The sequence below is a fragment of the Bombina bombina genome, chromosome 1, assembly GCF_027579735.1.
Source record: "Bombina bombina isolate aBomBom1 chromosome 1, aBomBom1.pri, whole genome shotgun sequence".
In the NCBI taxonomy this organism is placed as follows: domain Eukaryota; kingdom Metazoa; phylum Chordata; class Amphibia; order Anura; family Bombinatoridae; genus Bombina; species Bombina bombina.
In genome coordinates this window covers 1,553,457,158-1,553,475,449 of record NC_069499.1, presented here as the reverse complement: position 1 = coordinate 1,553,475,449, position 18,292 = coordinate 1,553,457,158, and the positions used below count along the sequence as shown (strand labels likewise).

Sequence of the window (18,292 nt, the reverse complement as noted above, 5' to 3'; positions counted from 1 at the left end):
GGTTAATATTTTTATTATAGTGGCAGCGATGTCCGGAGCGGCAGATTAGGGGTTAATAAATATAATGTAGGCGGCAGAGATGTCGGTGCGGCAGATTAGGGGTTAATAAGTGTAAGATTAGGGGTGTTTAGACTCGGGGTTTATGTTAGGGTGTTAGGTGTAAACATAAATTTCGTTTCCCCATAGGAATCAATGGGGCTGCGTTATGGATCTTTACACTGCTTTATTGCAGGTGTTGGGCTTTTTTTCAGCCGGCTCTCCCCATTGATGTCTATGAGGAAATCGTGCACGAGCACGTACAACCAGCTCACCGCTGACTTAAGCAGCGCTGGTATTGGAGTGCGGTATGGAGCTCAATTTTGCTCTACGCTCACTTCTTGCCTTTTAACGCCGGGTTTATAAAAACCTGTAATACCAGCGCTGTAGGTTAGTGAGCGGTGACAATAACGTGCAAGTTATTACCACACCCCTCATAACGCAAAACTCATAATCTGGCTGATTGTCAGGTCCCGCTGTTACGGTATGAACTCTTAGATTCCCGCAGGGTACTTCAGCGTGTGTAACAGATATATTAAATGAAAATTTGGGAAATATCCCCTAAAAACATCACTAGGATCAGGAGCTCCACATAAACACGTCCTCCTGCTACAGCTGTAAGCTCCGCACCCCTTTAATTTTTTTATTTTTAACTCAGAGGATACTATTAAATTAACCTTTCCAGTTTACTTCTTTTAGCGAATGTACCTCTTTTTCTTGGTATCCCTTGTTGAAATTTAGCCCCTATCCACAAGAGCATACTGAGGTAGGATTAGGAGTGTGCATGTGTCTATATGTGTCTATATAACTCTATACTAGCAGTTTGCAACAATGTTATACATATAGTACTCAAAACATATGCACACTCTTGAGTCTACCTGAGTATGCTCTCATGGAAAGGGGCTATGAGTATGAATGTGTGAAGTATTTAATTAAAATTGTATGGCTCAGAACTACACTACTTGAGCAGATTTCTTTAAGCTCCATCATCTTAACACTCTTATCCTTCATGAATTTTACTGCGTGCCCCATAGACATTTATTATGTGTGGGATTTAAAGACACCCACACTATCGGACATGCAGGTGTTACTGCACACTAGACTATCGCTCGTGCAATAAGAGTCTGAATTGTAATATGAGTGCCAAAATGGAAGCTGTATTGATTGTGCTTGGGTGATGCTAACATTTTTTGAGCTCCACTTGTAATGTAGGCCTTTACGAGAAACACAATATTCCACGAACATGAAGAGTGAGCAGATGTAGTTAAAAATCAAAAGCTTTATTTAAACAAACGTTAAGGAGAGAGACAGAATAACGAAAAAAAAATGAAAGGGACTAGCTACACCTTTGACTGAAATACTCCCCCTTGTAGATGTTTTACTGTCATTTTTTTGAGTCTACAAAGAAATTGGAGCAATTTATGAGCCATTTTGTAAAATATAATATAAAAAGAGGTTCATCTAATGCTGCTTCTCATAATAACATTTTTTAAAATTGATTTCAAAGTATGACATCTGCTTTCATCCATACCTCACTAATTCTTTCAGCAACTGGCTCTTCTTGCCTCACCTGAGTCGGCTCCGACATTACCAGACATCCCGTTTTGTTGCTCTGCGCAAGTGGAAGCAGTGACCAGGATCCTGCCGGAGGTCAAACGCCTTCTCCAGGTGGAACTACCTAACGCATTGCACCCATGTATGCCAGAGACTGAGGCCAAAGGTCAGTATGCAGCGCAAGGGTCATTAAACGGACATGAAACCCAACATTGTTCTTTCATGTTTCAGATAGAGTGTAACATTTTAAAACACTTCCAATTTGTTTCAATGATCTAAAGTTGGGTAGGTAAGCTTAGGAGTATGCATGTGTCTCCAGTGTTAACCATTTGCAAAAGCGTTGCTGCCATATAGTGCTTTAGACACATACATACTACCTACCTAGGTATGCTCTTCAAAAGAAAGAATACCATGAGAACAAAGTCAATTTGATAATAGATGTGAAATGGAAATTGATGTGAAATTGTAAATCTAAATCATGAAAGAAAGAAAAAATGAGTTTCATGTCCGTTTAACGATGGCAGCATATAATAAACCGTCACGTGGGTATTACATGATGCTTTTTTGTGTTGTAGACACCAGAGGAGCAGGAACTAGCACAAGGCCAAAGCAGAGAAGTGATCCTTACGTCATGAGTGAAATGAGATCCCAACTTTTTAAAGGTGAGAACTCTAGAAATTCAACTGTTCTTTTATGTGATTAAAGGTAGAGTTGATTTTTTTTCTTTGTTTTATTTAACCCATTAACAACATGAACTACGCTCTATGCTGCGGGTAATTAATGGGTTTTTATCCATGTAATATAGCAGGTTTTGTTGCAAGCTATATAAACCCCACAGGCTTAAAACAACAGCTAAGATACAGGATTCACATTTTGTTTTACTGTGATTCCATAAATTTCCTATAATCTCATGAGAATTCATAGTAAATTTCCTTAAACTGAGAAGAGAAATATCATGACTGTGTATGCACCTGCCAGATGCACACTCCCACACTCCTGATTGGCTGCCTAAAGAATGGGATGTGGTTACTGAGGGAATTTTGAAGTGAAATATCTTCCTTAACCCCTTAATGACCAAGGACGTACGCCACACGTCCTCAAAAAAAATACATTTAATGACCGAGGACGTGTGGCGTACGTCCTTGGTCTGGAAATCAACTGGAAGCGATCCTGCTCGCTTCCAGTTGCTTTCCGGTTATTGCAGTGATGCCTCGATATTGAGGCATCCTGCAATAACCTTTTTTAGCAATCCGGTGCAGAGAGAGCCACTCTGTGGCCCTCTCTGCACCGGACATCACGGACATCACCGGCTAAATTCGTTGGTGGGTGGGAGCCGGTTCGGGAGGCGGGTGGCGGCCATCGATGGCCCTGATGATTTGTATGGGGGCGGGATCGTGGGCGGGGGTGATCGGAGGCACGCACGGGCGCGCATGTGCACGGGAGGGCGGGGGCGGGCACGTGCACGGGGAGGGAGCGGGTGGGAACCGCTACACTACAGAAAAATGATGCATTAAAAGTTTAAAAAAATAGTATTTATGTATATAAAAATACATTAATCAGGGGGTGGGGGATCGGTCTGTGGGCGGGGGGGGGGGAAGCTACACTACAGAAAAAGAAAATAACAATTAAAAAAAAAAACATTTCTCCATTTCTCTTGCAAACTGGGTACTGGCAGACAGCTGCCAGTACCCAAGATGGCCCCCAATAAGGCAGAGGGGGGGGGGGTTAGAGAGCTGTTTTGGGGGGGAATCAGGGAGGTTGGGGGCTAAGGGGGGATCCTACAAAGTGGCATATGTAAATATGCTAAAAATGTATTATTTTTAAAAAAAAAACAAAACTTTTATTTTAGTACTGGCAGACTTTCTGCCAGTACTTAAGATGGCGAGGACAATTGTGGGGTGGGGGAGGGAAGGGAGCTGTTTGGGAGGGATCAGGGGGTCTGATGTTTCAGGTGGGAGGCTGATCTCTACACTAAAGCTAAAATTAACCCTGCAAGCTCCCTACAAACTACCTAATTAACCCCTTCACTGCTAGCAATAATACACGTGTGATGCGCAGCAGCACTTAGCGGCCTTCTAATTACCAAAAAGCAACGCCAAAGTCATATGTGTCTGCTATTTCTGAACAAAGGGGATCCCAGAGAAGCATTTACAACCATTTGTGCCATAATTGCACATGCTGTTTGTAAATAATTTCAGTGAGAAACCTAAAATTGTGAAAAATTTTGCGGTTTTTTTAATTTGATTGCATTTGGCGGTGAAATGGTGGCATGAAATATACCAAAATGGGCCTAGATCAATACTTGGGGTTGTCTACTACACTACACTGAAGCTAAAATTAACCCTAGAAGCTCCCTACATGCTCCCTAATTAACCCCTTCACTGCTGGGCATAATACACGTGTGGTGCGCAGTCGCATTTAGCAGCCTTCTAATTAGTAAAAAGCAAAACCAAAGCCATATATGTCTGCTATTTATGAACAAAGGGGATCCCAGAGAAGCATTTACAACCATGTATGCCATAATTGCATAAGTTTTTTGTAAATAATTTCAGTGAGAAACCTAACGTTTGTGAAAAACATTGTGAAAAAGTGAACAATTTTTTTTATTTGATCGCATTTGGTGGTGAAATGGTGGCATGAAATATACCAAAATGGGCCTAGATCAATACTTTGGGATGTCTTCTAAAAAAAAATATATACGTGTCAATGGATATTCAGGGATTCCTGAAAGATATCAGTGTCCCAATATAACTATCGCTAATTTTGAAAAAAAATGGTTTTGAAATAGAAAAGTGCTACTTGTATTTATGGCCCTATAACTTGCAAAAAAAGCAAAGAACATGTAAACATTGGGTATTTCTAAACTCAGGACAAAATTTAGAAACTATTTAGCATATTTTTTTTTGGTGGTTGTAGATGTATAACAGATTTTGGGGGTCAAAGTTAGAAAAAGTGTGTTTTTTTCCATTTTTTCCTCATATTTTATAATTTTTTTATAGTAAATTATAAGATATGATGAAAATAATGGTATATTTTAATGGCGAGAAAAACGGTATATAATATGTGTGGGTACAGTAAATGAGTAAGGGGAAAATTACAGCTAAACACAAACACCGCAGAAATGTAAAAATAGCCTTGGTCCCAAACGGACAGAAAATGGAAAAGTGCTGTGGTCATTAAGGGGTTAAAGGGACACTGAACCCCAAAATTTTCTTTCATGATTCAGATAGAGCATGCAATTTTAAGCAACTTTCTATTTTACTCCTATTATCAATTTTTCTTCATTCTCTTGCTATCTTTATTTGAAAAAGAAGGCACCTAAGCTATTTTATGGTTCAGCACGCTGGACACCACTTGTTTATTGGTCGGTTAAATGAATCCACCAATCAGCAAGAACAACCCAGGTTGTTCACCAAAAATGGGCCGGCATCTAAACTTACATTTTTGCTTTTCAAATGAAGATACCAAGAGAATGAAGAAAATTCGATAATAGGAGTAAATCAGAAAGTTGCTTAAAATTGCATGCTCTATCTGAATCAGGAAAGAAAAAAATTGGGTTCAGTGTCCCTTTAATTACACAGAGATGTTCAGGTAATTTTTCTAGTCGTCTTCTTAAAGCTATGCTACATCACTTTCATGTGCTTCAACATTTGGGTAACATTTCCCTTTAAATTATGCTGTTTCGTATTCATGATTCTTTTGAAGGGTCATAAAAGTGCATATAATGATACTGTTACTCTCATTTATAATTGTTCAAAACTTTACAGAAAGTTAAACTTTGAACTTATTTCTTTAACCCCTTTGCTACTGGGAATTTCAGAGAAGAACTTGTCCAAAATATCGGATCATTTATTAGCATTTTTGCTATCAATCATTTAAACAGAAAAAGTGCAACATCCCGTCCCTCGCTCTCCCTTCCATATTTTTTTTTCCTGGAGTGTAGGGCCCCTCCCACTCCCACCATCTTGTTGCCCACCCACCTCCCACTTTTCCTGCCAGCACCAGCAGATGATCATTACAGACGGTGACACACACAGTGTCACTGCATATGTGACAACTCACACGATGCCACCCGCCGTGAGACACGCGATCTCTCCTGGACACACAGCCGAGTGACTCAATCACATGGTCTGGGCGCTCCTGCTACATTAGCACATTATAGCACTGCTGTACATCAGAGATACTTTATCAATAGAGCTCGCTGTGATCAGTAGCGCTACAATGTGCTTAACTTACATATAAACGCACATACTAAGTGCAGCTGTTGGTTTGATTTCTCCTCCCACAGCTTTCATTTCCTGCCTTCCCCACTGTTCCGTATCTGCTGACTCTTCTAGGTCCTAGAGAAAATACTTTGCACACACCTGCAGTTTCCTAGGTTTCAGAAAGCATTTGCTCACTAATATCTCAGAAATAAAGAAAATATTTGGCAGCAAGGTATGTTCCTTAAAGGGTCATGATACTCAAATATTGAAGCACTTGAAAGTGAAGCAGCATAGCTGTAAAAAGCTGACTAGAAAATATCACCTGAACATCTCTATGTAAAAAAGGAAGATATTTACCTCACAATTTCCTAAGTATTCACACTCCATTGTAAGACTTTAAGCAGCCAATGAGGATACTAGTATCAGTACTTGCAAGGGTGTGTGCATCATGCATGTGCAGGCACACTCATGTTATTTTCCTATTCAGTTTAAGGAAGTTTACTGTGAAATCTCATGAGATTTCAGTGAAATCTCATGAGATCACATTAAAGCAATGCATGACCTCAGCACTGCTGATTGGCTATTGTTCTTTTTTTCCCAACATGCAGCTGGACAGCAGCTGAACTATAGCTATTCACAGAGCACTTACTCTGTTGTGCTGAAGAAATGTTGAGTTAAAATATATTCCCTTTCTTTCATGTAATTGGCAAGAGTCCATGAGCTAGTGACGTATGGGATATATAATCCTACCAGGAGAGGCAAAGTTTCCCAAACCTCAAAATGCCTATAAATACACCCCTCACCACACCCACAAATCAGTTTTACAAATTTTGCCTCCTATGGAGGTGGTGAAGTAAGTTTGTGCTAAGATTTCTACGTTGATATACAATGGTTTTCCTCTTGGGAGATCTATTTCATAGGTTCTCTGTTATCGGTCATAGAGATTCATCTCCTACCTCCCTTATTCAGATCGATGATATACTCTCATATTCCATTACCTCTACTGATAACCGTTTCAGTACTGCTTTGGCTATCTGCTATATGTGGATGGGTGTCTTTCGGTAAGTATGTTTTCATTACTTAAGACACTCTCAGCTATGGTTTGGCACTTTATGCATTAATATAAAGTTCTAAATATATGTATTGTACTTATATTGCCATGAGTCAGGTTTATGTATATTTCCTTTTGCAGACTATTAGTTTCATATTTGGGAAAAAACATATTTAGGAAATATTTTTCTTACCTGGGGTTTAGTCTTTTTTTCAAATTGACTGCTTTTTTCATTAAATTTCGCAGGCAAAATTAGGCTCGCGAGGGCGCAAAATGCCAAAGTTTATTGCGTCATTTTTTACACAAGGTTGCGTCTTCAATGACGCAAGTGTGTTATTTCCGGATGTTGTTAGTCCCAAAAGATTTTCAATTGCGTTGTGCGTCATACTTGGTGCCAAATATTTTCATTATTTAAAAACCCAATTCCTATATGCCTCTTGCCTTTTTCTATGTCAGAGGGCTATACTGTTTGCATTTTATTCCCATTCCTGAAACTGCCATATAAGGAAATTGATCATTGTGCTTCATATGTTGTTTTTTTCTCTTACATTTGCAAGATGTCTCAATCTGATCCTGTCTCAGAAATCACTGTTGGAACCCTGCTGCCTGATAACAGTTCTACCAAAGCTAAGTGCATTTGTTGTAAATTTGTGTAGATTATATCTCCATCTGTGGTATGTAATAGTTGTCATAAGCTTTTACATGCAGAGAATGTGTCCATCAGTAATAGTACAATGCCTGTTGTTCCTTCAACATCTAATGCACATGATATACCTGTGAATATAAAAGATTTTATTGCTGATGCGATTCAGAAGGCTTTGTCTACCATCCTGCCTTCTAATAAACGTTAAAGGTCTTTTAAAACTTTTCATAAAGTTGATGAAATTTCAAATGACCGATAACATACTGAATTATCCTCCTCTGATGAGGATCTATCTGATTCAGAAGATCCTTCCTCAGATATTGACACTGACAAATCTAGTTATTTATTTAACATGGAGTATATTCGTTCCTTGTTAAAAGAGGTGTTGATTACATTGGATATTGAGGAAACTAGTTCTCTTGATATTAAAACTAGTAGATGTTTAAAGTCTGTTTATAAACCACCTGTGGTTACTCCAGAGGTTTTTCCAGTTCCTGATGCTATTTCTGATATGATTTCTAAGGAATGGAATAGGCCTGGTACTTCTTTTATTCCTTCTTCAAGGTTTAAAAAATCGTATCCTTTGCCAGCAGTTAGATTGGAGTTTTGGGAAAAGATCCCCAAAGTTGATAGGGCTATTTCTACTCTTGCTAAACGTACTACTATTCCTATGGAAGATAGTACTTCTTTTAAAGATCCTTTAGATAGGAAACTTGAATCTTATCTAAGGAAAGCTTATTTATATTCTGGCTATCTTCTCAGGCCTGCCATTTTATGGCTGATGTTGCAGCTGCATCAATCTTTTGGTTGGAAAGCCTAGTGCAACAGGAAATGGATCCTGTCTTGTCTAGCATTGTTCGCTTGCTTCAACATGCTAATCATTTTATCTGTGATGCCATTTTTGATATCAAAATTGATGTTAAATCTATGTCTTTAGCTATTTTAGCTAGAAGAGCTTTGTGGATCAAATATTGAAATGCTGACATGGTATCTAAGTCTAGATTACTATCTCTTTCTTTCCAAAGTAATAAGTTATTTGGTTCTCAGTTGGATTCGATTATTTCAACTGTCAATGGGGGGAAGGGAGTTTTTTTGCCTCAGGATAAAAGACCTAAAGGTAAATCTAAAGCTTCTAACCATTTTCGTTCCTTTCGACAAAATAAGGAACAGAAACCTAATCCTTCCCCCAAAGAATCTGGTTCCAATTGGAAACCTTCTTCAAGTTGGAATAAATCCAGACCGTTTAAGAAACCAAAGCCAGCGACCAAGTCTGCATGATGGTGCGGCCCTCTGTCCAGCTCAACTGGTAGGGGGCAGATTAAGATTCTTCCAAAACATTTGGGCAGATTCTGTCCAAAATCAATGGATTCAGAGTATTGTCTCTCAAGGGTACCAAATAGGATTCAGAGTAAGACCTCCTGTGAGAAGATTTTTTCTCTCACGCATCCCAGAAAATCCAGTAAGGCTCAGGCTTTTCTGAAGTGTGTTTCAGACCTGGAGTTTCCAGGGGTAATCATACCAGTTCCGTTTCAGGAACAGGGTCTGAGGTTTTATTCAAATCTATTCATTGTCCCAAAGAAAGAAAATTCATTCAGGCCAGTTCTGGATCTGAAAATTTTGAATCATTATGTAAGAGTGCCAACTTTCAAAATGGTGACTATAAGGACTATTCTGCCTTTTGTTCAGCAAGAGCATTATATGTCGACAATAGACTTACAGCATACATATCTTCATATTGTGATTCATCCAGATCATTATCTGTTTCTGAGATTCTCTTTTCTAGACAAGCATTACCAATTTGTCACTCTTCCATTTGGCCTAGCGACAGCTCCAATAATCTTTTCAAAGGTTCTCGGTGCCCTACTCTCTGTAATAAGAGAACGGGGTATTGTGGTGTTTCCTTATTTGGACGATATTTTGGTACTAGCTCAGTCTTTACATTTTGCAGAATCTCACACGAATCAACTAGTGTTGTTTCTTCAAAGACATGGTTAGAGGATTAATTTACCAAAAAGTTCTTTGATTCCTCAGACAAGGGTCACCTTTTTAGGTTTCCAGATAGAGACAGAGTCATGGACACTGAATCTAACAGACAAGAGACGAATAAAATTGGTTTCAGCTTGTCGGAACCTTCAGTCTCAATCATTCCCTTCAGTAGCTATGTGCATGGAAGTTTTAGGTCTCATGATTGCAGCATTGGACGCGATCCCCTTTGCTCATTTTCATATGAGACCTCTCCAGCTTTGTATGCTGAACCAATGGTGCAGGTATTATACAAATATATCACAATTAATATCCTTAAATCCCAATGTTTGACTCTCTCTGAATTGGTGGTTAGATCACCATCGTATAGTTCAAGGGGCCTCTTTTGTTCATCCAACCTGGACTGTGATCACAACAGATGCAAGACTTTCAGGTTGGGGAGCTGTCTGGGGATCTCTGACAGCACAAGAGGCGAGGTTACCAATCAATATTTTAGAACTCCGTGCTATTTTCAGGGCTCTTCAGGTTTGGCCTCTGTTGAAGAGAGAACCGTTCATTGTTTTTCAGACAGACAATATCACAACTGTGGCATATGTCAATCAACAGGGTGGGACTCACAGTCCCCAAACTATGAAAGACGTATCTTGGATACTGGTTTGGGCGTAATCCAGCTCCTGTTTAATTTCTGCGGTTCATATCCCAGGTATAGACAATTGGGGAGTGGTCACTCCATCCAGATGTGTTTTCTCAGATTGTTCAGATGTGGGGTCTTCCAGAAATAGATTCTGATAGCTTCTAATCTAAACAAGAAACTACCCAGGTACCTGTCCAGGTCCAGGGATCCTCTGGCGAAAGCGGTGGATGAGTTAGCAGTTCCTTGGTGTTACCAACCTGCTTATATCTTCCCGCCTCTGGTTCTTCTTCCAAGAGTGATTTCCAAGATCATCATGGAACAATCGTTTGTGTTGCTGGTAGCTCCAGCATGGCCTCACAGGTTTTGGTATGCAGATCTTGTTTGGATGTCCAGTTGCCAACCTTGGCCACTTCCATTAAGGCCAGACCTTCTGTCCGTTTTTCCATCAGGATCTCAAATCATTAAATTTGAAGGTATGGAAATTGAACGCCTAGTGCTTAGTCATAGAGGTTTCTCTAACTCAGTGATTAATACTATGTTACAGGCTTGTAAATCTGTTTCTAGGAAGATTTATTATCGAGTTTGGAAGACTTATATTTCATGGTGTTTTTCTCATAAATTCCCCTGGCATTCTTTTAGAATTCCTAGAATTTTACAGTTTCTTCAGGATGGTTTAGATAAGAGTTTGTCTGCAAGTTCCTTGAAGGCACAAATATCTGCTCTTTCTGTTTTATTTCACAGAAAGATTGCTAAGCTTCCTGATATTCACTGTTTTGTACAGGCTTTGGTCCGTATCAAGCTTGTCATTAAATCAATCTCTCCTCCTTGGAGTCTTAATTTGGTTTTGAAGGCTTTACAGGCTCCTCCGTTTGAGCCTATGCATTCTTTGGACATTAAACTACTTTCTTGGAAAGTGTTGTTACTTTTGGCCATCTCTTCTGCTAGGATAAGGCAGTTTTGCAGACTTCATTTAAATTTAAATTTCTACATTCTAACAACATTAATAGAGAAATTACGCCTCAGAGAATTACAGCTCATTCTACTAGATCAGTCTCCACTTCGTGGGCTTTTAAGAATGAAGCTTCAGTTGATCAGATTTGCAAAGCAGCAACCTGGTCTTCTTTGCATACATTTACTAAATTCTACCATTTTGATGTATTTGCTTCTTCGGAAGCAGTTTTTGGTAGAAACGTTTTTCAGGCAGCCGTTTCAGTTTGATTCCTCTGCTTATGTTTAAGTTTTTTCTTTTCATTATGAAAATAAACTTATAATTTGGGTTGTGGATTAATTTTTTTCAGCAGAAAATGACTGTTATTATTTTATCCCTCCTTCTCTAGTGACTCTTCTGTGGAGTTCCACATCTTGGGTATTACTATCCCATACCTCACTAGCTCATGGACTCTTGCCAATTACATGAAAGAAAACATAATTTATGTAAGAACTTATCTGATAAATTCATTTCTTTCATATTGGCAAGAGTCCATGAGACCCACCCTTTTTATGGTGGTTATGATTTTTTGTATAAAGCACAATTATTTCCAAATTCCTTTGTTGATGCTTTTTACTCCTTTCTTTATCACCCCACTACTTGGCTATTCGTTAAACTGAATTGTGGGTGTGGTGAGGGGTGTATTTATAGGCATTTTGAGGTTTCGGAAACTTTGCCCCTCCTGGTAGGATTGTATATCCCATACGTCACTAGCTCATGGACTCTTGCCAATATGAAAGAAATGAATTTATCAGGTAAGTTCTTACATAAATTATGTTTTTCACATAGAGATGTTCAGGTGATATATATATCAGTTTTTAACAGTTAGCATATGAGTATTATGTCCCTTTAACAGTTTCAGGGAATTATACTTTTGTGGCACAAGTTTAAACATACACTAGTATCCCAAATAAGTTTTTGTATGATGGAAGTTTATAAATAATATAAGATAAACTCTTTATCTGTATTTTTGAATTTTATTGTATTTGGATATATAAGTGATTATCAGGATCAATGTGAAGGTAAAGATTCTAACACAATGATGAATGTCGTTTTCATGGCAATAAGTGAATCATTCTCATCTTTTTTGTTTATAAAAACCTCAATCAAATGAAACTTCTGTAGTGATGTCACATGATATGCAAATTAGCCCATAGTGTGCTCATTGTACTCATATTACAAGTGATGAGTTAAGTGTTGTGCTTAAGTGACTTTATAGCACTGAACTATATGGAGAACTCCATAAGGCCTATTTATCAAGCCGTCAACCGCAAATACACTGGAATTCCGTAGCGTAATTGTGGCGAGCCTGATTCGCCCTATTTATCAAAGCCTACAGACCGGCAAGTTAAAATCTGTGATGTAACATACGATCCGCCGGTCTCAGTCTGACACAGATCGATGCTTACGGCACTATCTGACAACTTTTGCTAGTTATCAAACTTCTAACAGGTACGCTCGCCACTATTCCGGCCCAGCGTACCTGGTTTTCAATCCGCTTCACTGGAGGCCGCGGATGACTTAGGAATCGATGGGAGTCTGAAAGCAGCGAAAGCTTATGTTCGATGCTGCCAGATATCCCATTAATTTCTATGCTAGAATAAAAGTTACGTTTACACCTAACACCCTAAAATAAGCCCCGAGTCTATACACCCCTAATCTGCCGTCCCGACATCGCCGCCACCTACATAATGTTATTGACCCCTATCCCGCCGCTCCCCGACACCGCTGCAAATAAATAAATATATTAACCCCTATCCCGCCTTTCCCGGAGCCCACCGCAATTAAATAAATATATTAACCCCTATCCCGCCGTTCCTGGAGCCCACCGAGACTAAATAAAAGTATTAACCCCTATTCCACCGCTCCCGGATCCCACCGCAACTAAATAAATATATTAACCCCTATACCACCGCTCCCCGAGCCCACTGCAACTAAATAAAGTTATTAACCCCTATACCGCCGCTCCCAGACCCCTCTGCAACTAAATAAATGTATTAACCCTTAAACCCCTGGCCTCCCACATCACTACCACTAACTAAACCTATTAACCCCTAAACCCAACAAGCCGCTAACTTTACATTATAATTACCTCATCCCTATCTTAGAATAAATTTAAACTTACCTTAAAAATTAAAATAAACTATATTAAACTACTAATTAACCTACCCTAACTATTATACTAAAATTACATTAAACTACAAATTAAATTAACTATATTATATATTTAAAAACCTAACCCTACTCAAGTTATTTAAATCTACAATAAAGAATTACTAAGTTACAAAAAATAAAAAACATTAAGTTACACAAAATAAATAACTAAGTTACAAAAAATAAAAAACACTAAGTTACAAAAAATAAAAAACACTAAGTTACGCAAAATAAAAAATAAATGATCAAATATTTAAACTAATTTTACACCTAATCTAATAGCCCTATGAAAATAAAAAAGCCCCCCCAAAATAAAAAAAAAACCCTAGCCTACAATAAACTACCAATGACCCTTAAAAGGTCTTTTACCTGTAAAAAAAATACAAACAACCCCCCAACAGTAAAACCCACCACCCACACAACCAAACCCCCCAAATAAAAACCTACCTAAAAAAACCTAAGCTCCCCATTGCCCTGAAAAAGGCATTTGTATGGGCATTGCCCTTAAAAGAGCATTTAGCTCTTTTTCCGCCCAAAGTCCCTAACCTAAAATTAAAACCCACCCAATAAACCCTTAAAAAAAACTACCACTAACCCCCGAAGATCCACTTACAGTTTTTGAAGACCCGACATCCATCCTCAACGAAGCGGCAAAAGTCCTCAGCGAAGCCGGCAGAAGTCTTCATCCAAGCGGGCCGAAGTATTCATCCAACTGGGCAGAAGTCTTCTTCCAGACGGCATCTTCTATCTTCATCCATCCGCCATGGAGCGGGTCCATCTTCAAGACATCCGGCACGGAGCATCCTCTTCTTACAATCGCCGCTGTAAAATGAAGTTTCCTTTAAATTACGTCCTCCAAGATGATGTCTCTAAGATTCCGATTGGCTGATAGTATTCTATCAGCCAATAGGAATTAAAGTGGAAAAAATCGTATTGGCTGTTGCAATCAGCCAAAAGGATTGAGCTTTCATCCTATTGGCTGATCCAATCAGCCAATAGGATTGATCTTGCATTCGATTGGCTGATTGGAATAGCCAATAGAATGCGAGCTCAATCCTATTGGCTGATTAAATCAGCTAATAGGATGAAAGCTCAATCCTATTGGCTGATTGCAACAGCCAATAGGATGTTTTCCATCTTAATTCCTATTGGCTGATAGAATTCTATCAGCCAATTGGAATCTAAGAGACGCCATCTTGGATGACGTCATTTAAAGGAAATTTCATTCTTCAGTCGCCGTCGTAAGAAGAAGAGGATGCTCCGCGTCGGATGTCTTGAAGATGGAGCCACTCCGCATCAGATGGATGAAGATAGAAGATGCCATCTGGATGAAGACTTCTGCCCGGTTGGATGAAGACTTCGGCCCGCTTGGATGAAGACTTCTGCCGGCTTCGCTGAGGACTTCTGCCGCTTCGTTGAGGATGGATGTAGGGTCTTCAAAAACTGTAAGTGGATCCTCGGGGGTTAGTGTTAGTTTTTTTAAGGGTTTATTGGGTGGGTTTTAATTTTAGGTTAGGGACTTAAGCCGTAAAAAGAGCTAAATGCCCTCTTAAGGGCAATGCCCATACAAATGCCCTTTTCATTGGCAATTTATTGTAGGTTAGGGTTTTTCTTCTGTTAAGTGTGATCAGTCCACGGGTCATCATTACTTCTGGGATATTACTCCTCCCCAACAGGAAGTGCAAGAGGATTCACCCAGCAGAGCTGCATATAGCTCCTCCCCTCTACGTCACTCCCAGTCATTCTCTTGCACCCAACGACTAGATAGGATGTGTGAGAGGACTATGGTGATTTTACTTAGTTTTATTTCTTCAATCAAAAGTTTGTTATTTTTTAATAGCACCGGAGTGTGTTATTCCTTCTCTGGTAGAATTTGAAGAAGAATCTACCAGAGTTTTTTACTATGATTTTAGCCGGAGTAGTTAAGATCATATTGCTGTTTCTCGGCCATCTGAGGAGAGGTAAACTTCAGATCAGGGGACAGCGGGCAGTTTAATCTGCAAAGAGGTATGTAGCAGTTTTTATTTTCTGACAATGGAATTGATGAGAAAATCCTGCCATACCGACATAATATCATGTATGTATTTTTTACATTTGAGTATTCTGGGGAATGGTACTTCACTAGAATTACACTGTGTATATAATCTCTAGCCTATTTGGTTTTTTACTAACTTATGTTAAACGTTTTTTGCTGGAATGTAAAATCGTTTTCATTTTCTGAGGTACTGGGTGAATAAAGTGTTTGGGCACTATTTTTCCACTTGGCAGTTGCTTTATCTAATTATGACAGTTTACTGATCTCTCTCACTGTTGTGTGTGAGGGGGAGGGACCTTTTTTTGGCGCTTTTGCTACGCATCAAAAATTTCAGTCAGAAGCTCATTGTTTTTTCCTGCATGTTCCGGTTTATCTCTACAGAACTCAGGGGTCTTCAAAGCTTGTTTGAGGGAAGTAATCTAACAGAGCTGTGAGATTGTAGTTGACTGTGATTAAGAAACGTTTATTCCATCAGGGTTAGTTATTCTTTGCTAATGGGAACAAGCCTTTGCTAAAATTGTGTTTTGTTTTGCAAAGTTTATTGATTTCAACTGTTATATATCTTCTGTGCTTCTTAGACACAGTACGCTTTTCATTGTATAATATTTCCAAGTTGCAAGTTTAGTTGCTAGTGTGTTAAACATGTCTGATTCAGAGGATGAGACCTGTACTATTTGTAATAACGCCAAAGTGGAGCCCAATAGAAATTTATGTACTAACTGTATTGATGCTACTTTAAATAAAAGTCAATCTGTACAAATTGAACAAATTTCACCAAACAACGAGGGGAGAGTTATGCCGACTAACTCGCCTCACGTGACAGTACCTGCATCTCCCGCTCGGGAGGTGCGCGATATGGTGGCACCCAGTACATCTGGGCGGCCATTACAAATAACATTACAAGATATGGCTACTGTTATGACGGAAGTTTTGGCTAAATTACCAGAACTAAGAGGCAAGCGTGATCACTCTGGGGTGAGAACAGAGTGCGCTGATAATGCTAGGGCCATGTCAGATACTGCGTCACAACTTGCAGAGCATGAGGACGGAGAGCTTCATTCTGCGGCTGACGGTTCTGATCCAATCAGATTGGATTCAGATATTTCAAATTTCAAATTTAAGCTGGAAAACCTCCGTGTATTACTAGGGGAGGTGTTAGCGGCTCTGAATGATTGTAACACAGTTGCAATACCAGAGAAAATGTGTAGGTTGGATAAATATTTTGCTGTACCAACAAGTACTGACGTTTTTCCTATACCTAAGAGACTAACTGAAATTATTACTAAGGAGTGGGATAGACCCGGTGTGCCGTTCTCACCCCCTCCGATATTTAGAAAGATGTTTCCAATAGACACCGCCACACGGGACTTATGGCAAACGGTACCTAAGGTGGAGGGAGCAGTTTCTACTTTAGCTAAGCGTACCACTATCCCGGTAGAGGATAGCTGTGCCTTTTCAGATCCAATGGATAAAAAGTTAGAGGGTTACCTTAAGAAAATGTTTGTTCAACAAGGTTTTATATTGCAACCCCTTGCATGCATTGCGCCGGTCTCGGCTGCAGCGGCATTCTGGATTGAGTCTCTGGAAGAGAACCTTAGTTCAGCTACGCTGGACGACATTTCGGACAGGCTTAGAATACTTAAGCTAGCTAATTCTTTCATTTCGGAAGCCGTAGTACATTTAACTAAACTTACGGCTAAGAATTCCGGATTCGCCATTCAGGCGCGCAGGGCACTGTGGCTAAAATCCTGGTCAGCTGATGTAACTTCTAAGTCCAAATTACTTAATATACCTTTCAAAGGGCAGACCTTATTTGGGCCCGGTTTGAAAGAAATTATCGCTGACATTACAGGAGGTAAGGGCCACGCCCTGCCTCAAGACAAAGCCAGACCTAAGGCTAGACAGTCTAATTTTCGTTCCTTTCGGAATTTCAAAGCAGGAGCAGCATCAACTTCCACTGCTCCAAAACAAGAAGGATCTGGTGCTCGCTTCAGACAAGGCTGGAGACCTAACCTGTCCTGGAACAAGGGCAAGCAGGCCAGGAAACCTGCTGCTGCCACTAAAACAGCATGAATTGAGGGCCCCCGATCCGGGATCGGATCTAGTGGGGGGCAGACTTTCTCTCTTCGCCCAGGCTTGGGCAAGAGATGTCCAGGATCCCTGGGCGCTAGAGATAATATCTCAGGGATACCTTCTGGACTTCAAATACTCTCCTCCAAGAGAGAGATTTCATCTGTCAAGGTTGTCAACAAACCAAACAAAGAAAGAAGCGTTTCTACGCTGCGTACAAGAACTGTTGTTAATGGGAGTAATCCATCCAGTTCCATGATCGGAACAGGGACAAGGGTTTTACTCAAATCTGTTTGTGGTTCCCAAAAAAGAGGGAACTTTCAGACCAATCCTGGATTTAAAGATCTTAAACAAATTCCTAAGAGTTCCTTCGTTCAAAATGGAGACTATTTTACCCATGATCCAAGAAGGTCAGTACATGACCACAGTGGATTTAAAGGATGCTTACCTTCACATACCGATCCACAAAGATCATTACCGGTATCTAAGGTTTGCCTTTCTAGACAGGCATTACCAGTTTGTAGCTCTTCCATTCGGATTGGCTACAGCTCCAAGAATCTTCACAAAGGTTCTAGGTGCTCTTCTGGCGGAGAATTTCGGTAGCTCCGTACCTAGACGACATTCTGATACAAGCTTCAAGCTTTCAAACTGCCAAGTCTCATACAGAGTTAGTACTGGCATTTCTAAGGTCACATGGATGGAAGGTGAACGAAAAGAAAGGTTCACTCGTCCCACTCACAAGAGTTCCCTTCCTGGGGACTCTTATAGATTCTGTAGAAATGAAGATTTACCTGACAGAAGACAGGTTAACAAGACTTCAAAGTGCTTGCCGCACCCTTCATTCCATTCAACACCCGTCAGTGGCTCAATGCATGGAGGTAATCGGCTTGATGGTAGCGGCAATGGACATAGTACCCTTTGCACGCTTACACCTCAGAC

General features: G+C 39.8%; 1 protein-coding gene across 1 annotated transcript in view; it reads left to right on the top strand.

The window, feature by feature from the left end:
- TRIM65 (tripartite motif containing 65) overlaps positions 1-18,292 on the top strand; it is a 61,491-nt gene that overhangs the window by 33,549 nt on the left and 9,650 nt on the right. The window contains exons 4-5 of the mRNA XM_053709157.1: positions 1,585-1,756; positions 2,166-2,252. Of these exons, the coding sequence (XP_053565132.1) occupies positions 1,585-1,756; positions 2,166-2,252 (259 nt within the window). The remainder of the gene's footprint in view (positions 1-1,584; positions 1,757-2,165; positions 2,253-18,292) is intronic.